General features: G+C 44.7%; 1 protein-coding gene across 1 annotated transcript; it reads left to right on the top strand.

The window, feature by feature from the left end:
- The first annotated feature begins 1,459 nt into the window (after nt 1-1,459).
- Rab19 (RAB19, member RAS oncogene family) lies at nt 1,460-18,078 on the top strand. The gene is made up of 4 exons (XM_074062076.1): nt 1,460-1,683; nt 3,326-3,538; nt 5,011-5,194; nt 15,337-18,078. The coding sequence occupies exons 2-4, from the start codon at nt 3,338-3,340 to the stop codon at nt 15,603-15,605; spliced, it is 654 nt and encodes a 217-aa protein (XP_073918177.1). The 5' UTR covers nt 1,460-1,683; nt 3,326-3,337; the 3' UTR covers nt 15,606-18,078.
- Nucleotides 18,079-22,933: the final 4,855 nt, after the last annotated feature.

Below are 22,933 nucleotides of genomic sequence, written 5' to 3'. Positions count from 1 at the left end.
TGAATGTTATCTGAAGAAATCATAGAAACTACATTCTTGGACTGAGAAACAATTGTCCTCTACTTCAGTGCTTCTCAAATTTTTTTGAAGTCCCCACCCACAGTAAGAAATACCTTTTACATCACTCCCAGTACAATCATATATGTACAAACCCACCCAAATATTCCACAAAAACCGTTCCTTGTTACATAAGGTACATATGTTCTGATTTCCCCCTAATTTCTTTGTGTAAAAATACTAATCACCACCCACTAAGATTGATTTCATGACTCATTCATAGGTGTCAGCCCGTATTTGAAAACACTGAAGCAATTTTATCAACTGGGATGTTTCTGGTTCTAGTTTGCTTCTGGTGCCCGTCAGCCTGCTTAGCTGTCCTTCTCCTTGCACCGAGTGGAGAAGTCACTCCTCGTGGTAGACTCAAGATACACCCACTCTGCAGGTGGAAGTAGTAAGGAAAATTCTTATCAGCGCTTTGTGCTTCTCCCCCCAGCATCCACCAGGACTGATAAACTCTAGGTTTTCTCATGCCTAGAAATTAACCTTTGCCATGTGGTAGGATTTTTGAGTGAGTCAGAAATTTTGTTCAGCTCTTTCTTCCTGTACATATTCAAAGTTATTTAGCTTTTTTTTTAAACTTTGATCACTTCCGTTCTCTCAGTTTTTTTTATTGTTCTGTTTGTGTGTGTGTGTGTGTGTGTGTGTGTGTGTGTGTGTAGTGCTGAGTCTCCAAGTCAAGGCCTACACCTTGAGCCACTCCACCAGCCCTTTTTGTGAAGGGTTTTTTGAGATAGGGTTTCGCCAACTATTTGCCCAGGCTGGCTTCGAACTGCAATCCTCCTGATCTCTGCCTCTGAGTAGCTAGGATTACAGGTGTGAGCTACCAGTACCTGGCTTCTCTCAATGTTTTATGAAAGAGTTATTCACATCCACAAAACAATCAAGTCACTGAAGACGTAGATGGATATCCTCCTTTAAGTTGATGTTCTCTCAGTTAATAACCCCAGCCCAGCCGAACAAGGGACACCAAAGAAATGCAGTGAAGGACACATAAAAGAAGGCCATAGAAGAACAGAACTGGGCAGCTTAACAGGTATAGGTTGAGCCAGGTGCAAGTGTAATCCTAGGAGGCAGAGATCAGGAAGATCGTGTTTCAAAGCCAGCCTAGGCACATAGTTGGTGAGACCATATCTAGAAAAAACTCAACACAGAAAAGGGCTGGTGGAGTGGCTCATGTGGTAGGCCCTGAGTTCAAGTTCCAGTAACACAACAAAAGTGAGAGGATGGAGGCGATCAAAGTTAAAAAAAAAAAAAAAAGCTAAAGAACTTTGAATATATATAGGAAGAAAGAGCTGAACAAATTTCTGACTCACTCAAAAATTCTACTACAAAAAAAAAAAAATAGGTGTAGGTTGACTGACAATGCTGGAGGAAAAGCTGGCCAGCACCTCACTTGCAGCTTTGTACCCTGTGGCAGTTTGATCAGACTCAAGGCAGGCGGGAGGGACGTGTTTGCTTTCCTTTCACTTTCTCAGGCCACCAAACCTGACACCTGGGGCCAGAACTACAGTTCCCACCACACAGTGAGGCAGGAGGAAGAAGGGGCACTCAGGGCTGCAAAGGAAACCAGGAGAAAAAGAAAAAACGTTCACCTGCTTGCTGACAAGGTGAAAGGGGAGACAGGTAAGCAACAGGTGAACCGGGAAGGTGAAGACTGCAGAGTGTGGGATGGAGGGGAGACTTCTGAGGGGTGGACTTTGCCTGTTTCTCCTTGCAGGGCTTGTAGGCTGAGTCAAAGGGGCTTTTGTACAAACTCTGGAGTCTTACAGTGGGGAAGGAGAGGAGAGGACATGGAAAGAAGGTTTCAGCTCAAGTTACAGTGATAAGGACACCGGAAGTGGAATGGCTTTCTTCAGTTGAAAAGTGGTTTGATTGTGTCTCTTGGCTACTGGATCATTTAGCCATATGTGATTTCAATGGAGTCCAAGAGAGAGTATGGGAGCCTCTTTCATCTCTTTAAAGCCTGAGTTCCTAAAAACAGATTGGATATTTGGGTGCATTTTTATTTGTGTGATGATATAGATTTGGCCTTTTCAGTGACTTCAGAGAAAACCAAGGAATAAGTCAGGGGAAAAGGAGGAAGGGTGTCCTAAGGCAGGAACAATTTACAGCACATCAAGTTTAATCATCGAATGGGTAAGGTTTCATTCACTTGTGTGAGTTGTTTGTTGAGGAGACCTAACTTGGTATCATATGAAGGACAGTTAATTCACCTTGAGGGAGTATGGTTGCTGCTTCAAATATCTAACGAGCTGTCATGTGGAATAGGAATTTGGCCTGTTCTGTCAGAACAGTCAGGGATTGAAGCCAGGGAGATAGGCTTCAATGCATGCAAAATGGTTGTTTTCAGGGGGTAGTGAATTCCTCCTGATCAAAGATACTTAAACATCAGTTAATATTAAATCAGGGATGCGGGGGAATTCAGTTTCAGGTGGATGACTATATTGATCAATATTTCCCAAATCTGATTGGCCATCAGAATCACCTGGGGGGTCCGGGGGAGCAATTCTATTTTTGTTTTAAATTTTTTAAAATATATGTAGTAAGTCTGGGATTGACTCTGGGGAATATCTTTTTTAAATATATGTAGTGGGGCTGGGATCTCCCCCAGGTAGTTCTGATAATCACTTAGTTAGGGAAACACTGTCTTTAGAAACCTTTAAGTTACTTTCCATACTTAGTAAAAATTTGCCATAATGTTTGAACCACACTTTTAATATTGAATATTATCAAAGTCCTAATTTCCTGATTAAGAAAAATCAGGTGTCAATCAGAATAAAAAAGCCATGTTGCTCTTCCTTAAACTGACTTCCCTGTCAGATCTTGTCAGTCCTTGTTGCATCTTGCCTGGGAGGCCAGTGGGGATCTTCCTCCCATGTCCCACACCAGATTAAGGGCAAGGGAGTCACTCTTGTGGGCATTTCCTCTGCCATCCCACTCCCTGGGCATTCTGATGAGGCATGGACACCTCATCTCCAGGACTAGGTTTTATCAATGTTTAATATGGTAGACTTGGCTGTGTACTAGGCCCTCACCAATCGGAGGACACCCTTAAAGCAAAGTGAACTCTGAGACCAGTGTGGGCTTGGTGGGGACAACTCCCTTGTACCTGACCAGTCATTGGTGCCTTTCTCCCCTGGAAGAAAGCACTGGAATGGGAAAGCCATGATCATCTTCGTCTTCTCTTCTATTTGAGCTCTAGTGCCTAGCAGGTGCTCACAAAAGATAAGTTAAATTCCTTCTTTTCTCCCTCTGTCTATTCTAGGAGATCAGAGCCATGCCATTCTCCAGCTCTGCTAGGGAGGCAGATGAGAACTTTGACTACTTGTTCAAGGTTATCCTCATTGGGGATTCCAATGTGGGAAAGACATGTGTGGTACAGCACTTCAAATCCGGGGTCTACACTGAGACGCAGCAGAATACAATCGGGGTGGACTTCACAGTGCGCTCCCTTGAGATTGACGGCAAGAAAGTAAAGGTCAGAAGAGCTCTGGGGTTGGCTCGGCCTCTTTTAGCTAGAGGTCCCAACATTCAAGCCCATGCGTATTCATCCTGGACTGGGAAAACAGCCTTTTAAGTAAGATACGAACACAGAAGCCATAAAGGAAAATATCACTAAGTCTATCTAAAGGTCAAAGTCTAGATAGTGAGAAAATACCATGACAAAGTCAAAAGATGAATGACAAGCTGGAAAGAAATATTTGCAAGAAGGGACTGACACAGGGCTCATTTCTGTAATGGAAAAGAGCAATGATAAAGAACTAAGCAAACGACCAACAACCAAATACAAAAATAAATAAATAAATAAACTATTCCACAAGTTTTATAAAAACTAGCTCATAGATTTATATATAGATATCCATCCTCACTGTCAATTAAAGAAGTATAAAGTAGCTGAGGTGTACAATCCCAGCACTCAGGAGTCTGAAGCAAAAGAATCAGAAGTTTGAGGCCAGCTTGGGCTTCCATAGAGAGACTCTGTCTCAAAAAAAGAAAGGTGGGGAGGGCTGGAGGTGTAGCTCAAGCTGTAGAGCTTCTGCCTAGCAAGTACAAAGCCTGAGCTAAAACCCTAATAAATAACTAAATTAATTAAAATCATTGGTGAAAACGTACTCAATGGATCTTATTTTGGGGTCCTGATGAAATAAAAATAACTGTAAAAAGATATTTGGAAACCATCAGGAGACATTTAATATGCTCTGGTTATTAGGTGATGCCAGGAAGTTATTGAAAACTCATTAGCAGTGATAATGGCCCTGTGGTTATAAAAAAAAAAAAAGTCCACGTGTATGGGGATGTGGACTGGATGGATGCCAGTCCAGATGAAATGACGTGACAACAGCACCAAGAAGTCCATGAGAGGGCTAGATAAAGCAAAGGGGACAAAATCATGGTCATCAGTGGATCTGGATGTACGAGGGCTCATCTTTCTACTCTTTGTGGTTTGGTGTGTCTGCAAACTTTCTTGGAGAGATCGGTTTTACATAGATGAACTGTGGGATACACTGAGAGGGGTGCTTAAGTTGGTGCGGATGCTGGGGTGGTAATTTGGAAGACATCATGATGAGGATGGTCCTAAACACGAACGCCCTGAGCAACCCTTTAAAATCCAAGCGGTTCAACTAATGTCATCCCCTTTGCCAGAATCCCTGTCAATGATTAGGTTCAAAAGACGAGCCCCCAAATCTGGACAAAGGGGTTAAAACGTCTAAAAAACAGAGACCCCGGGACAAAAATAGATCCCCCTCTCCTTGGGAAACGTCTTTTAGGTGGTGGCTCTCAAACCCAAAAGTCTATCCATCCACACCACCCAGGGACAGAATCCTGGGCCCCACTGGGCCCTACTGAATCCGAATCAGTAGCAGCGAGGCCAAGGAGCCTAAGGTGGTTTGGGTGAGCGGGTTCCCATGTCGCCGGGATCGCCTGACCGCGACTCTCCGTCCCGCGCAGATGCAGGTGTGGGACACGGCGGGCCAGGAGCGCTTCCGCACCATCACGCAGAGCTACTACCGCAGCGCGCACGCGGCCATCATCGCCTACGACCTCACGCGCCGGTCCACCTTCGAGTCCGTCCCTCACTGGATCCATGAGATCGAGAAGTACGGCGCAGCCAACTTGGTCATTATGCTGATCGGTAGGGTGTTTTCCGAGCGTTAATTTTCTTCATGGTCCCCTCGGCGGACGCTCAGCTTGTGTGTATTCCACTGTGGGGGAACGTGAAGCCTTAAAAGGGCAAGTGATGGAGAGAACGAGATGGGGGAGAGAGGGTTGCAAACTTGTTAAAAATAGAGGTTTCACGCCACACACCAGAGTTGCTCACTGGGGGACCTGGGATGGATGGGGACCGGTCTGTGATGGAGACTCCAGCAGATAACGACCCAGGAAGCACTCTGGAGTCTGAAGTTAACCAACAGGCAGGTGGCTCTAAATCCCCAGGGAGCCTCTCAGATGAATGTGACTGGCTACTGAATGACAACCTACACCCTTTAAGATCCAAAGTGAGGGCCTGGCATGGGGATGGAGGGAGGGGAGGATGAGGTGGGGGGAGTTGGGAGTCTGGGGGGTAGGGGGTGGGGGTGAAAGCTGGAGGCAGGAGGATGGGAGTCTAGGCCTAGGCCCCGCGGGAAAAATTAACTAAAACAAAAAGATCTGAGGGTAAGAGAACTTGTGCAAGGCCCTGAGTTCAAACCCCAGTATTGCCAAATAAATCAATAAGGTTCTAAATGAAATTTAGCAAACCATCACCAAAATTCACAAGGTTGACGGTCTTTAATCCCAGCACTAGGGAGGCTGATGCAGGAGGAGCTCAAGTTCAAATCTAGCCTGGGCTACATAGCAAGAGCCTGTCTTTTAAAAAAAAATAAAAATAAAAAAGTCACAGAAATTTCAATTACACAGAGTAAACTATTACCTTAAAATATGAACAATCTTATGGTAATTTGAAAACACCATGTTTCTTGCCACCTGTCTACAGTTTTCCTTTTGCTAGCAGGGCTGGCTTTTCTCCCTCTTAGGTACACTACAGTTTGCCAAGGGACCACTTAATTTTTGCAAATTGACCTAGGTACTCACTACTCAAAGTCTGGTCCATGGAGCAACAGCATCACTTTGGAGTTTGTTAAAAGGTTAAGATCTCAAATCCCATCCCAAACCCGCTGAGTCAGATCTTCCTGTTAACAGGACTCTAAAGTGAGTCATATGCAGATTAAAGTTTGCAAAGCACAGGTCTAGACAGCTAGCTGTAGGCCTGAGAAAGAGCTAACCACGCAGTGTCTAGTGGATAAGGCAGCAGTGACTTGCACATCCTGGCCCTGTGGCAATCTGTCCTCTGAGCCTGGGTTTTCTCATCTTTGTGATGGAACTGATACTTTGCAGTGTTGTTGTGCAGATTTAATGAGATAATGGACAAAAAGTGCTTAGCACATGGTGAGTGCCTAATAGAAGGAGGGATTGGTTTCTAGAAGTTTCATTTGATTGAGGGAACTACCTCATCTATGTTCCTTAGATAAAAAGGGCCATAAAGGTGCAAATCTGTGAAAGCTAGAAAAAGCCAAGCAATCGAGCTCAGGTCAAGCTAGGACCAAGGAGAATCAGGGCCACCACAAACTAAGAGCCAAGGTTCCTCATCACAGAGCTGGGCCAAGACCTACCCTCCTTGCTGCTCTATAAACCAGCTTTCTTGCCCTCTGCTATGGGTCTATTTTCTCTAACTGGGAATTGAACTCAGGGCCTTCTGCTCTATCACTTGAGCCAGGCCCCCAGTTCTTTTGCCTTTAGTTTGTTTTTCAGATGGGGTCACCAGCTCTTGCCAGGGTAAGACTTCCATCTTCCTATCTCCACCTCCCAAAAAGCTTGGACTACAGGTGAAGTCCCCCATGCCTGGCCAGCTGCTTCTTCCATGAGGATAACTCAGCCTGCCACACACTCTCACACCTGGACAGGCCTCATGGATTCCCTCAAAGCATCATCCCAGGCCTGCTCTGCTAAACTCCTCATCCTCTCAGTGTCTGCCAGCTCATCCTCAGGAAGGGAATCCTATTGGCCCTTTTTTTTTTTTTTTTTTTTCACATGGCAAAGCATGGCCTAGGCTGTGACCAGCCTCAGATGGGCTGGCCAAGAGGAGGGAGCCAACCCTGACCAAGACACTGGACCCCAGGATCTGCTTCAGAGCTGGGGGTTTAGCTCAGTGCTAGAGTGCCTGTCTAGTGTGATGAAGTCCCTGGGTTCAACCCCTAGCACCTGTCAATCAATCAATAAAAACCACCCTATTACTATGTGAAAATAAAACCCAAAGGCTTTTTTTCAAAAATTAGTGCCTGCTTCAAAGGTTGTGTTGAGTGGAAAGTATTAAATAGCGCTTAGCATAGCGCAAGGAACTCGATGATGTTACTCCTAGCAGAGTGAGGCCAGAGAACTCTGCCGTGGTCTGCGGAGGGACTCAGAGACCCGAAAGGCAGGGCGTTAGAACACAGACATCCCATGGCAGAAAGATACCCCAGCAGTGGAGGCTCCAGAGGTGAGAATGACACACTCTCATGGAGGGGAAATGGAGCAGCCCTGATTGCTCCAGGTGTCCCCAGGAAGACAAACTGGCTGCACCATTCTGTTACATTTATATTTATGCCCAGGAAACACTGGTGACAGCTCCTCCCAAGGGCCTCCTAGCCTGTCCAAAAGCTGCTCTGCTCCTGTCCCTCCCCTTGAGCTCTTCAGAAAGCAGCACCCTTTCTCTTCCAGCCAGCACTGTCCTTATCTCTAATTACTCTAGAGAAGCAGAGGGGCCATAAGGAGGGGAGCAAGACCAAGGCATCACAGGATTTCTAGGAAGCTTACAAAGTTTTCTTGGTATTTGTGCCCTAGTCTGTCCTTCATAACAACCATCTCTGCCCCACTTCTTAATTCCTTCTAGAAATGCCCCAAAGGTGATCTGAAATGTCCCCAGTCTTCCAGTTCACATCATGTGCACTCCTGAAAGCTGACATATGGGCAAGTGTCCCTTTCTTTCTCTCTCAAAAGTTCACCCCCAGACCCTTGTACAGGAATGACTCCAGTCATCACCGAGACCATTGTGCATTGATGTTGTGTGTGTGTTTTAGTAGCACTGGGGTTTAAACTCAGGACCTCACACTTGCTAGGCAGGTACTTTTACCTCTAGAGCTACTCCACCAACTCTTTTTTTTTTATTATTTTACTTCATTGCTTTTTACATTCTTTCACATGTGTATACATTGTTTGGACCACCCACCCCCTATCCCACTTCCTGGCAGAACCTGTTCTGCCTTCTTGTTCTCCAATTTTGTTGAAGAGAAAACATAAGAGATAATAAGAAAGACAGCATTTTTGCTAGTTTCCTAGCAAAAATTTCTTCCATACACATGTGTATTGTAACCCAAACTGATTCATCTCTACCAGACCTCTTCACTACTTCCCGGTCACCTTCCCATAGTGGCCTCTGCCAGTTTAAGATTACTTTATTCACTCCTCTACAGTGGGCACATTAAACACTTTCAAGTTTTAGATTTCCTTCCTTTTCCCTATTCCTCCTATGAACGTTCTCTCCTTAGTGTGTGACCCATGTCCTATAATATTGCTGCATTTGTTTTGGGTCTGTAATCCGCATATGAGGGACAACATGTGATATTTGGCCTTCTGAGCCTGGCTAACTTCGCTTAAGATGATGTTTTCCAGTTCCATCCACTTACTTGTGAATGACAAAATTTCATTCTTCTTCATGGCTGAGTAAAACTCCATTGTGTATAAATACCACATTTTCTTTCTTTTTTTCTTTTTATTGTTTTATTATTCATATGTGCATACAATGCTTGGGTCATTTCTCCCCCTGCCCCCACCCCCTCCCTTACCACCCACTCCTTGATACCTGGCAGAAACTATTTTGCCCTTATCTCTAACTTTGTTGTAGAGTATAAGCAATAATAGGAAGAAACAAGGGTTTTTGCTGGTTGAGATAAGGATAGCTATACAGGGAGTTGACTCACATTAATTTCCTGTGTATGTACATTACCTTCTAGGTTAATTCTTTTTGATCTAAACTTTTCTCTAGTTCCTGGTCCCCTTTTCCTATTGGCCTCAGTTGCTTTTAAGGTATCTGCTTTAGTTTCTCTGCGTTGAGGGCAACAAATGCTAGCTAATTTTTTAGGTGTCTTACCTATCCTCATATTTCCTTTGTGTGCTCTCACTTTTATCTTGTGATCAAAGTTCAATCCCCTTGTTGTGTTTGCCCTTGATCTAATGTCCGCATATGAGGGAGAACATAGGATTTTTGGTCTTTTGGGCCAGGCTAACCTCACTCAGAATGATGTTCTCCAATTCCATCCATTTACCAGCGAATGATAACATTTCGTTCTTCTTCATGGCTGCATAAAATTCCATTGTGTATAGATACCACATTTTCTTGATCCATTTGTCAGTAGTGGGGCATCTTGGCTGTTTCCATAACTTGGCTATTGTGAATAGTGCCGCAATAAACATGGGTGTGCAGGTGCCTCTGGAGTAACCTGTGTCACATTCTTTTGGGTATATCCCCAAGAGTGATATTGCTGGATCAAATGGTAGATCAATGTCTAGCTTTTTAAGTAGCCTCCAAATTTTTTTCCAGAGTGATTGTACTAGTTTACATTCCCACCAACAGTGTAAGAGGGTTCCTTTTTCCCTGCATCCTAGCCAACACCTGTTGGTGGTGTTGCTGATGATGGCTATTCTAACAGGGGTGAGGTGGAATCTTAGCGTGGTTTTAATTTGCATTTCCTTTACTGCTAGAGATAGTGAGCATTTTTTCATGTGTTTTTTGGCCATTTGAATTTCTTCTTTTGAGAAAGTTCTGTTTAGTTCACTTGCCCATTTCTTTATTGGTTCATTAATTTTGGGAGAATTTAGTTTTTTAAGTTCCCTATATATTCTGGTTATCAGTTCTTTGTCTGATGTGTAGCTGGCAAATATTTTCTCTCACTCTGTGGGTGTTCTCTTCAGTTTAGAGACCATTTCTTTTGATGAACAGAAGCTTTTTAGTTTTATGAGGTCCCATTTATCTATGCCATCTCTTAGTTGCTGTGCTGCTGGGGTTTCGTTGAGAAAGTTCTTACCTATACCTACTAACTCCAGAGTATTTCCTACTCTTTCCTGTATCAACTTTAGAGTTTGTGGTCTGATATTAAGATCCTTGATCCATTTTGAGTTAATCTTGGTATAGGGTGATATACATGGATCTAGTTTCAGTTTTTTGCAGACTGCTAACCAGTTTTCCCAGCAATTTTTGTTGAAGAGGCTGCTATTTCTCCATTGTATATTTTTAGCTCCTTTGTCAAAGACAAGTTGGTTATAGTTGTAATACCACATTTTCTTAATGCATTCATCAGTAGTGGGACATCTTGGCTGTTTCTGTAATGGTTTTTTTCTTAAGATTGGGTCTTACAAACTATTTGCCCAGGGCTGGCTTCAAATCACGATCCTTTTGATCTCTGCCTCCTGAATAGCTAGGATTGCAGGCGTGAGCTACCTGCACCTGGCTTGTGCATTGATTTGTATGGCTTTTCATCTCCCAGCTGTTCACAGGAAGTCCTGCTCCTTGTTTCTATTTAAATTTCCCCATTATCCTCAAAATAACGCACAAATTCCTAAATACCCTGAATAAGGTGCTATGTGACAAAACCCTGCTTTCTTCTTGGCTTCTTACCTTTCTTCCCTATCTCTGTTGACCCCTAACTTTTTTTTTTTTTTTTAACAGAACCAAAGTTTGAACTGAGGGCTTCATGCTTGCTAAGCAGGTGCTTTACCACTTGAGCCACTCCACCAGCCTTTTTTGGGGGTTGGGTATTTTTCGAGATAGGGTCTCAAGAACTATTTGTCCAGGCTGGCTTGGAAGTGTGATCCTCCTGATCTCTGCTCTGGAGTAGCTGGGATTACAGGCGTGAGGCACTGGAACCCAGCTTGACCCCTAAACCCTAAGTTTAGTGGACCATCAGGAGGTTATACTGATATTCTTCCTCATAACCTTTTTTTTGCATCTAAAATGTGTCCCTGGGCTGAAGATATAGCTCAGGGGTAGAGCACTTGCCTAGTATGTGCAAGACCCTGGGTCCAATACCCAGCATCTCTCTCTCATACACACACCCACCCCCACACACATGCACACAAACTAAAATGTGTTCTGTAAGATGTCAGCCAAACTTCTCACCTTAATTCCTATTATATTTATAGGCCTATAGTTTCCCAACAGAAACCCTGAAGGCCAAAGATTTCAGAGTTCTGAATTTGTCAGAGTTTAGGCTCACGGTCTAAGGTCTAGGCCAAGTGCCCTGGCCCAAGCCACTGATATTCATGTAGTTAAACAAATGCACACATACTTACACAAGGCAGGTTGAATAAAAGTGTCAAGTGGCAGTTTAAAGCAGATTTTACTGTCAAATGAATTACCCAAACCTTAAGGTTCCAGAGTTTGTTTTGCTTTGTTTTGTTTTTTTGTCTCAGATGATTGCTAAGAAGGGCTGGTGCATCTGCATGACCAAAAACTTGGACCACTAAGCTGGCCCCAGCACGTTTCACTAGAGGCATCTTAGATTGGTGACTTCTTGCACAGCTACTTGATACACTGTGTTCCTCTCTCTTGCTTCCCTCACAAAATGAAGAAGCCCTTCCTTGGGGCAGGGGCCAGATGTCTCTAGAGTCTGACCCAGTGCACTCAACAAACACTGTATGAGTTTCCTGTGGCTGCTATAACAAATCACCACAAGCCAGAGGCTTTAAAACAACAGAAATTTGTTCTCTCACAGTTCTGGAATCAATATTACTGGGATGAAATCAAGGTGTCAGCAGGGCCACCATGCCCTCTTAGAGGTCCTAGGGAGAATTTGTCCCTTGCCACTTCAAGCATTCCTTGGCTTGTGGCTGCAAAACTCTAGTGTGTGCCTCTGTCTTCACATCACCTCCTCCTTCCACTCCTTTTTATAAAGATATATATGATTGCTCTTAGGACCTGGCCAGCTAATCCAAGATAATCTCCCAGTTTCAAAATCCATAATATGGCTGGGGATGTGACTCAGTGGTAGAGCACTTGCTTAACATCCGGGTTCCATCCCCAGCACTGCAGGGAGAAAATAAAGGAGACTTAAGTAACCATAACCACCTCTGCAAAGACTTTTCTTATGGAGTTTCCAGGGAATAGAATCTGCTATCTTTGGAGTCCATTTTCAGCTACCATGGTACCAGAATGTGGTAGCGTTCACTGAAGACATTCTTGGATTTACATTTCTTTGGGGATAATTGTGATCTAAGTTCAGTGACTGTTACTATGAGAAGGTATTTGATTTTTTTTTTATTGAGACATCTTAACATACCCCCCCAAAAAAATTACACCAACAGGCACAGGTGGCTGGCACCTATAATCCTAGTTACTCAGGAGGCTGGGATCTGAAGGACCCATCTCCAAAATAACCAGAACAAAATGGACTGGAGGTGTGGCTCAAGCGGTAGAGCGCCTGTTTTGCAAGTGTGAAGACCTGAATTCAAACCCCAGTCCCACCCAAAAAAAAAAAAAATTATGTATTGATTTATCACAAAGGAAACATTGATGCAAACACCACCCAGGGCAAGAAAGAGAACACTGCCAGGCCCTCCTTCTCCCCTTCATGCCCCCCTTACCTACTCCCTTCCTCCCCTCTCCCCCAAAGGTGAGCACAACGTGACTTTTATGTCATTTAATTGCTTTTCTTTATCCTTTTACTACCTAAGCCTAAATCCCCAAACATTACAATTTTGTTTTGCTACTGTTTTTGAACTTTGTATAAATGGAATCATATTGAATGTCCTTTTGTCTAAGCTTTTTCCCTTCAATATTAAGTTCATGAGTTTCCTTTATTTTCTTGCATGCAGATTTAACTTAGTCTTTGCATAATTTACATAACATTCCTTTGCATGAAGATACTTGCTACAGTTGGATCCCCCAAAGGTCCACGTAGGAAAGGCTTGGTCCCTAGCTTGGTACAACTGGGTATGGTAGTTTTTTGAGTTTTGTTTTGTTTTGTTTTTTGCAGTACTGGGACTTGAACTCAAGGCCTACACCTTGAGCCATTCAGGCAGCCCTTTTTTTGTGATGGGTATTTTTGAGAGAGGGTCTTGAGAACTGTTAGTCTAGGCTGACTTCAAACCAAGATACTCCTGATCTCTGCCTCCTGAGTAGTTATGATTACAAGTGTGAGACACCAGCACCTGGCTTGGCTTGTTTTGTTTTTGATGGGACTGGAGTTTGAACTCAGAACTTTGCACTTACAAAGCAGACGCTCTGCCATTTGAGCCATACCTCCAGCCTGGCATGATTAGGGGGTGGCAGAAGGTCCAAAAGGTGGGGCCTAGTGGGAGGTCTCAATGTCAATGACAGTGTGTCCTTGAAAGAGATAGGGCTTCACCCTTGCTAGGTAAGTGCTCTGTCACTTGAAAGGCTAAGGCAGGGGAATTCAAAGCCAGCCTGGGTTACATAGTAAGACTGTATAAAAAGAAGGAAGAGGAGGAGGAGAAAAAGGGGAAGAAACTCTAACTATCCTAGTTCTGTTTAGTGAAAGCGCAAACTTTGCCATTGTTCTGTGAGACCATCTTTCTGTAAAATACATTTTCACTAGTTTGTTTCTGAGTCTTTTATTCTACCCATCAATCTATTTCATGCATTCTCTTGGGAGTGTATGTGAAAATAGCTTAGATTTTAGAATGATTTGTGGTCCTCCAAGGGGCCAGACAAACAGTGTACAAACGTACGAGGTATTTCAATTCTCATAGAAAATGTTGATAGCAGCTCCACTGGTAATAGCAAAAACTAGAACTGTATGCACAGACCAGGGATCACTTCCCAGTGCTGCAAAGCAAAACAAACAAATTACAGTCAAGCCACAGTTACACAGACTGCGGCATGTCCCTGGCATGGAAAACTGCTACTGATGCTCTAAAAATGAACTGCCCGTACCCACAGTGACCTGGGCAGATCTCAAGAGAATTATGCCCAGTGGAAGGAGCCAATGGGACAAGGCTACACACTGTGTGATTTCATTTGTGTGGCATTCTTTTTCCTTAGTGCTGGGGATGGAACCCATGGCCTCACTCATGCTAGGCAAGGGTTCTACCACTGAGCTATACTCCAGGCTGTTTTGTAAATAAATCTTGATATCTGGTAGAACAAATCCTGTGGAAAAGTAATTTTACTTCTGTATTCCTGCCTCACAGAAGTCAAATAATTTGGTGAGTGTCAGGATTGAGGTAGGGAGGGGAAGTCAAAATAGCCAGAGTACTTTTCTCTCTACAGACAGTCCCACCCTTGCAAAGTCTCCAAATGGCCCACATCCTAGGAGGGCTGGTGGTCACTGCAGGTGGATCATCCAACTGTATACTGAAAGTCTGTGAGGGTTTTTTTTTTTTTTTTTTGGTGGTGGGTATTTCGATTTGAACTCAGGGCTTTACACTTGCTTAGGTAGGTGCTCTACCACTTGAGCCACTCTGCCAGCCTTTTTCTGTGTACCCAGGGCTGGCTTCGAACAGTGATCCTCCTGATCTTTTCCTCCTGAGTAGCTAGGATTACAGGCATGAGGTGCCAGTGCCTGGCTCTATGCATTTTATTTTATGTATAATATACCTTTAAAGAGAAAAGCCATCTCTATGAAGCTCCAATCTAGCAAATCCTCATCCTGGTCTACCAATCTAAGACCAGGCCCACCTCACAGGGTCCAGTACTTTGTAATTTTTGGGAAAAGGAGTGAAAAGAGGAGAAGAACTTAAAGGAAAAAGAAGGATGACTGAGAGAGACACTCTGGACCCTCTGTGTACCTTTGGAGGAGAGAGGAATGACAGTCCCCAAAGACAACAGGGACTCCACCTGTAAACAGCCAATAACACACACTTCTCCTTCCTGTTCCCCTCAGTTCTTAAAGAGAATGGGAAGCCAGGCTCCAGTGGCTCACATCTGTAATCCTAGCTGCTTGGGAGGCTGAGATTGGGAAAATTGTGGCTTAAGGCCACCCCAGACAAATAGTTCACGAGACCCAATTTCTAAACTAACCAAAGCAAAATGGACTAAAGGTGTGGCTCAAGTGGTAGAGCCTGATTTGCAAGTGTGAGGCCCTGAGTTCAAACCCCATCTTTGTTTTCAGTAAATTTGCCCTCAATTACCACTTGGGAAAGAATGCATGCATGCGATCACTGAACTCCAATGCCCTTTTTAGAGTCATTTTGAAGAACAGGTTGAATTACTCAGTGGAATGTCCATGTGTCCTTCTCTTGCAGGAAACAAGTCAGACATGTGGGAGAAGAGGCACGTCCTGTTCGAGGACGCCTGCACGCTGGCTGAGAAGCATGGCCTCCTGGCGGTTTTGGAGACATCTGCTAAGGAGTCCAAAAACATCGACGAGGTCTTCATGCTGATGGCCAAGGAGCTGATCGCCCGCAACAGCCTGCACCTGTACGGGGAGGGCGCCCCGCATGGCTTCCCCCCGGACTCCAGCCCCGTGCTTGTGGCCCAGGGGCCCAGGGAGAAGCCCCGCTGCACGTGCTGAATGAGCAGCAAGGCCAGCGAGGACACCGGGAGCCAGCATCCCAGTGTCTCTAGCGGCATCGCAGGAGGAAGCTTACGCTTGCCACTTGTCCCAGTCCTTCTGGCCTGGGTGGGCAGCACTTGTGCCTTGATTCACACCGCAGACCTGAGGGAGGGGACACCACTGTTTTCGTGGATTCCTAGGAACCAGGACCTGGGGGACATGGGAAATTCAAGGTTGCTTTCTCCATTTCCCTCCTCTGACTACCCTGCCCCTCACTTGCTTCCCCCTGGATTCTGCTTCTCCATTTGGAAAAGAAGGTAGTGAAGGAAAGAAGGGTAGAGGAACATGGAGAGAAGGGAGAGGACTGTGGAACATTCGGGAGCAATTTGAAACAGCTCACACAGCAGGCATGAGGGAACGTCTGCAGTGAAAACCCAGAAAGCTGTTATCACTTTGTTTCTCTTTTTTTTTTTTTTTTTTTCACTTTGTTTCTCGACATTCACATCCCAGGCCTTCATCTCAGGGAGCAAGACCAGGTGACCTAAATACCAGAAACTAGTGCTGAACTGTCAGGAGCCATCGAGGGGCATGGAATTGAATCCCACTTTGTCGTACTTGACTGATTCGATCACCTAGTTGACCATAGTGCTATGAGAGACGCTTACAATTTCTTTCTAATACCATTGAATTAGCTGTTGTTTCGGAAGTCCGTTGTGAACTGAAATTAAAGTTACTCATAGATGATTGGCAAACCCGGATTGTACGGCCTCCTGTAAGATGTGCTTGATGTGCAGAGTGATCCCCTTTTCAGAACTAAAAACAGAAAAAGGAGGGCTGGAAGTATAGCTCAGCACTTGCTTAGCATATGTGAGGCCCTGAGTTTAATCCTTAGCACTGTAAAATAATAAATTTAAATAAATAAAAACATAAAAGGAGGGTTGTGCATGGTGGTGCATGCCTATAATCCCAGCACACGAGCAGCTGAGGCAGGAAGACCTCAAGTTTAAGATCATCCTGACCAGTATAGTGAAACCCTACCTTAGAAACTGAAAACAGAGACCAGAATGGTGGATCACACTATAATCCCAGCTATTCAAGAGGCAGAGATAGAAGCATTTAATTTGAGGTAATTCCAGGTAAAAAAAAATAAAGTTATTGAGACTCTATCTCAACAAACAAGCCAGGTTTGGTGGTACATACTTATAACCCTAGTTACTGTAGAGGCAGAGATTGGAAGGATCATGGTTTGAGGCCAGCAGAGCAAAACGTTCATAAGCTCCATCTCAACCAGCGGCTGGGCGTGGTGGCAGCTACTCGGGAAAGCAGAAATAGGATCGTGGGTATACAGCAAGGCCCTTCTCAAAACACCAGTGCAGAAGGTGCTAGGACATTGCTCAAGTGGAAGAACACCTGCCTAGCAAATGCTGGGCCCTGAATTCAAACCCCAGTTCCACAAAAAAAAAAAAAGAAAGAAAGCTCAACGCAAAACTAAGATTGTCAACAGCATTTAGCAGTGCCTACCAGCATTAACAATGTCTAACAGTGCTTTTTTTGGGCAACATTGGGGTTTGAACTCAGGGCCTCACACTTGCTAGGCAGGTGCTCTTAACTGCTTGAGCCATCCCACCAGCCCAGTGGTGCTTAACTCCCGATCAGCTCATTTCCTGTCTCTTCTCTGTTCCACATCTTGGCACAACCTGAAGGAACTCTTAAAAACACTCAGGTTCCCTAAAATGCATCTGTCAACGCATGTCTTCACCAGAAACGACGGCAAAGTCTTCACTGTCTCCACAGAGGCGACAGCACTGAATAACTATGCCTGGCCTTAGGAACCCCTGGCCTAGGATGGAGTAATGGTGGGGGATGTGAAGTCCTGAAGCAGGTGTCCTTTCAGGTCCAGGAAATCCTGTCATTTTCTTTGGCAGTACTGGGGTTTGAACTCAGGGCCTCATGCTGTTGCTAGGCAGGTATTCTACCACTTTAACCACTCCGCCAGCCCCAAATCCTGTCATTTTTAACAACATGGATGACAGTGGACATTACTCTAAATAAAACCAGCCAGGCAGGAGCCGGGGACCGGTGGCTCACACCTGTAATCTTAGCTACTCAGGAGGCAAAGATAAGGAGGATCACAGTTTGAGGCCAACCCAGGCAACTAGTTTGCAAGACCCTATCTTGGAAAAAATCCATCACAAAAAAAGGGCTGCTGGAGTGGCTCAAGGTGTGCGCAGTAGAATAGTGGTCACTATAGCTAACAGTAATGTATTACAGATTTCCATTTTTTTGACACAGTCTTTCCACACTCAGTTCAGTCCCCAGCACCTGCTGGTGGAGTAGCTCAAGTGGTAGAATGCCTGCCTTGCAAGAGTGAGGCCCCGAGTTCAAGCCCCTGTGCTGCCAATGAATAAATAAATCCCCAGCACCTAAAAACAAAGTAAAACACTGTATCCCATAAATATGTGCAAGTATGATTTGTCAATTAAAGATATTAATAAAGATAAATTAGAATCCAATCAAGTTTTTCCACATTACATTTAATTGTGTTTCTATATTCTTCCCAATTTTTTTCATGACATTGGCTGTTTGAAGATAAAAGGAACTGCCTTGGTGGGCACTGGTGGCTCATGCCTGTAATCCTAGCTACTCTGAAGACAGAGTTCAGGAGGATCGAGGTTCAAAGCCAGCCTTGAGGCATATAGTTTGAGAAACCCTAGCTCAAAAAAACCTCCCACAAAACAGGGCTGGTTCAAGCAGTAAGAGCACCTGCCTAACAAGCAGGTGAGGCTCTGAGTTCAAAACCCCAGTGTCACAAAAAAAGAAAAAAAAAGGACCTTTTTTTTTATTCATATGTGCATACAATGTTTGGGTCATTTCTCCCCCCTTCCAAAACCCCCTGCCCCTTCCCTCTCCCCCCCATCCCCTCACTACCTGGCAGAAACTATTTTGCCCTTATCTCTAATTTTGTTGAAGAGAGAGTTTAAGCAATAATAGGAAGGAACAGGGTTTTTGCTGGTTGAGATAAGGATAGCTATACAGGGAGTTGACTCACATTGATTTCCTGTGCATGGGTGTTACCTTCTAGGTTAATTCTTTTTGATCTAACCTTTTCTCTAGTTCCTGGTCCCCTTTTCCTATTGGCCTCCGTTTCTTTAAAGTATCTGCTTTAGTTTCTTTGCGTTGAGGGCAACAAATGCTATCTAGGTTTTTAGGTGTCTTACCTATCCTCACCCCTCCCTTGTGTGCTTTATCGTGTGATCAAAGTCCAATCCCCTTGTTGTGTTTGCCCTTGATCTGATGTCTGCATATGAGGGAGAACCTACAATTTTTGGTCTTTTGGGCCGGGCTAACCTCACTCAGAATGATGTTCTCCAATTCCATCCATTTACCAGAGAATGATAACATTTCGTTCTTCATGGCTGCATAAAATTCCATTGTGTATAGATACCACATTTTCTTAATCCATTGGTCAGTGGTGGGGCATCTTGGCTGTTTCCATAACTTGGCTATTGTGAATAGTGCCGCAATAAACATGGATGTGCAGGTGCCTCTGCAGTAACAGTCTTTTGGGTATATCCCCAAGAGTGGTATTGCTGGATCAAATGGTAGATCGATGTCCAGCTTTTTAAGTAGCCTCCAAATTTTTTTCCAGAGTGGTTGTACTAGTCTACATTCCCACCAACAGTGTAAGAGGGTTCCTTTTCCCCCCCCCACCGCATCCTCACCAACACCTGTTGGTGGTGGTGCTGCTGATGATGGCTACTCTAACAGGGGTGAGGTGGAATCTTAGCGTGGTTTTAATTTGCATTTCCAAAAAGGACCTTTCTTTAAGAATTCTGAATTTGTCTGTTTCTTCAAGGTTAATTTTTTCTCTCTCCTCTTTTCCCTGTGCTGTAGTATGAGCATTTCTCCCAAGGATTCTCGTGTTAAGAAACTGAGGGTAAATAACTTCTGCGAAGTAACACATCCCTTAAGTGCCCATAGACTTTGGCTCAGCCTCCCAAGTAGCTGGTACTACAGGCATGTACCACCATGCCTGGCTAGGTGAATATTTATAAATAGGTACAAATTCATGGCTAAACTCACGAGGGAGTAAAGGCAGTCTCTGAGGGCTAAAATGAAGAGAGGACTAAAAGTCAGTTAAGTGCTCCACGGCTGTGCTGAAGGCAGTGGCCAATCTGTCAACTGGGAAGGTCGGGGCCTTGAGGCTCATTGCCAGCATGGGGACAGGAGAGAGGACAGACCCTTGGCCTCCATGAGGCAGAGCTGAAACTCAAACCCTCCCCCAACAAAGAACTTGAGACTGACTACTCAACAATCAGAGGGCTAACATGTGTTCAGTGTAATTACAGCCTTAAACCAGGGCCATGGGACTGGAGAACGCAAACTATTCACTCACACAGCTCTCCCCATTCCTCTGCACATCAACCTCCAACTGCACCCCGAAAACCCTGCAGTTTCTGGGATTATGCACCCTGGAGGGCTATCTGTAGTTGGAATTGGAAGTCCTCTGTCCAGGTTACCCACATGAGAACAAGGTCACCTGAGCACCACCAACTTGTAATTAACTAACCTGGGCTTCTGTGGAAATTACAGTGCTGGAGTGTGAACCCTTGAGTATGAACCTGAAAGGGCCCAGAGACTGTGGACGGACGAATGGCTTCTTGGATTAGGGTCACAAAGGTCACTTCTGCTGTAAAGAGAGAGGCTTTTCTGATGTGTCCCAGCTCATAAAAGCCCTATAAAGACATCCCAGGTGGGCTGACTCACAGACCTGGCACTGGCCAGGCTGGGCAGGACGGGGATTATGGCATTATTCTCCCATCTTCCAAACTGTATACTGGTAACAAGGCAGTTATGTGAAATTAAGTTGCAAAACAGATATTCAGTATAATGTAGAACTGTGAGCCTCCTGATCTCAGCCTCCCAAGTAGCTAGGATTACAAGGTGGGAGCCACCGGTGCCCAGCGAGGTATGTAGTTTTTAAAAGTAAGGGTATGAGAGTTAAGGGTTCAGGTCAGGGGTAGCGTGTTTGCCTAGTAGTGTAAGGTCCTGGGTTTGAGCTCTAATACCACACAAAAAAATAAAAAAATAAAATAAGACCAGGCTCATGTCTGTAATCCCAGCTACTCAAGAGGTGGAGATCAGGAGGATCGCCATTTGAGGCCAGCCTGGGCAAAAAGTCAGCAAGGCCCCATCTCGATCAATAAAAAAGCTGGGCGTAGTGGTGTGCATCCCAGCTACGAGGGCGGCATTAACAGGAGGAGCTAGGTCCAGACCCTCATGGGAAATTCTGAGATCCTGTTTGAAAAACAACCAAAGCAAAAAGGGGTGGAAGAGAAGAAAGGAAGGGAGAGGGGAAAGGAGAGAAGGAGGGAGGGAGGGAGGGAGTGGTGTGAGTGAGACACACTCAGAATTCAAAACCAACCAATCTGGTTCCAGAACCTCCTCCCTCTCAGATCATGGCCCCTGTCAGATTTGGGTTCCATCATATCAACGACTCATCATCCTACACACAGACAGACACGTGCACAGGAGGCAGAGAAGAGCCTCAATCCAAGCCTCACTCATACATCTCAAAAATCTCCAAAGTAAAAGATGGGCAGAGCTTGGATGGGTGGGTGGACTGGGCTAGAAGCATGTAACCACAGAATTAAGGAGAAGCTGTGCCTAAAGATGCCAGGCCCAGGCCATGTTCACCTCCTCTTGAACAGTGGTGGTGTGACCTCCAATTCATTCATGGACAAGTTACATGGTAAGCCAGGCCAATCAGGCGGAGTTCTACCCTGCCATTCACATGGGGATGAGAAGAGAAGGATGGGGAAGTATGCAGTGCTTCCTGCAGGGGATTTGCAATCCTGCAGGGAGTAAGAGGTTCTGGGGCTCACATCATCAAAGGCAATGATAGTGTCCAGTTTTGTTTCCCAATTTCAAAAGTATCAACACGGATCTGTTCAAAAGCTGTGGCCAGTCATTGTGGGAATGTGAGCAAACACTCACAGATTCATTCAGCTGACTGGCCATTTAGCACAAGTGCAAGCTGCCAAAGTGAGTTGGACATCAATTTCTTTTGTTCTTATTTGTATTTATTTATTTTTTGTGGTACTGGTGTTTGAACTCAGGGCTTCCTGCTTGCTAAGCCGGTGCTCTACCATTTGAGCCACTCCACCAGCCCTTTTGTGTTTATTCCAAAGCATACATTGTTCAACTGATACTCAAAAATAATTGCCAAGACTGGGGCACTGGTGGCTCATACCTGTAATCCTAGCTACTCAGGAGGCAGAGATCAGGAGGATTGTGGTTTGAGACTAACCCGGCAAAGCAGTTCGTAAGACCCTATCTCAAAAAAAAACCAACACAAAAAAATGAGCTGGCAGAGTGGCTCACGTGGTAGAGCGCCTGCCTAGCAAGTGTGAGGTCTGGAGTTCAAATCCCAGATTGAAAAAAAAAAAAAATTGCCAAGGACTGAAACACAGGTTAATAGGTGTCAACTCTGCAAATCATCCAAAGGTTGCTCTTTGAGGATAGATGAGTTGCATTTTGCTGTGGTTTGGGTGTTGAAAGTCCCCCAAAGGCCTATCTTTTAAAGGTTTGGTCCCCAAGGTGATGCTATAGAAGGTCCTGAGGTCACTGGAGATCATGTCCCCAAGTGGCCCTGTGGGACCTCGGCTCCATCCTCCTTCTCTACTGCTCCCCAGCTTGTGACATTAGCAGCTCTACTCCACCACACACTTCTCACCCCGACCATTCAGTGCCTCACCAGAAGTCCAAAGCAGTGGGTAGCCCCATCTTGACTGGCACCTCTACACTGGGAACCAAAGTAAGTCTTTTCTATTTACAAATTACTTTATCTCAGGTATTTCATTATAATTATGAAGAGCTAACACATACTTACTTATCAAAATTCTTATATAGTATATCGAATTTTATTTATTTATCTTTGCAGTACTGGGGATTGAACCCAGGGCTTCGAGCATGCTAGGCGAGTACTTTGAGCCATGCCCCAGCCCTTTGTGCTTTAGAGTTTTTGGTTTGTTTAGTGGGACTGGGGCTTGAACTTAAGGCTTTCTTCTTGCAAAGCAGGTGCTCTACCACTTGGGCCACACCTCCAGTTCATTTGCTCTGGTTATTCTGAAGATGGGGAATCTCACAAACTTTTGGCTCAGGCTGGCCTTGAACCTCGATCCTCCTGATTGCAGCCTCGCAAGTAACTAGGATTACGGTTGTGAGCCACCATTGTCTGGCTATAGCCTTTTTCTTTTTCTTTTTTTTGCATTACCAGAATTTGAACTCAAGGCTTCACTCTATCTCACTCAGGGCCACACTTCCAGCTAATTTTGTTTTGTTTT

The sequence above is a fragment of the Castor canadensis genome, chromosome 2 (genome assembly GCF_047511655.1).
Source record: "Castor canadensis chromosome 2, mCasCan1.hap1v2, whole genome shotgun sequence".
NCBI lineage: Eukaryota > Metazoa > Chordata > Mammalia > Rodentia > Castoridae > Castor > Castor canadensis.
This window is presented reverse-complemented; position numbering and strand designations above follow the sequence as displayed.

Bases quoted from the DNA above. Each gene is read 5' to 3' on its own strand.
- Rab19 (XM_074062076.1), top strand. From the start codon at position 3,338: ATGCCATTCTCCAGCTCTGCTAGGGAGGCAGATGAGAACTTTGACTAC. The intron at 3,539-5,010 runs GTCAGAAGAGCT...CGTCCCGCGCAG, and splicing joins TTGACGGCAAGAAAGTAAAG to ATGCAGGTGTGGGACACGGC. The intron at 5,195-15,336 runs GTAGGGTGTTTT...CTTCTCTTGCAG, and splicing joins CTTGGTCATTATGCTGATCG to GAAACAAGTCAGACATGTGG.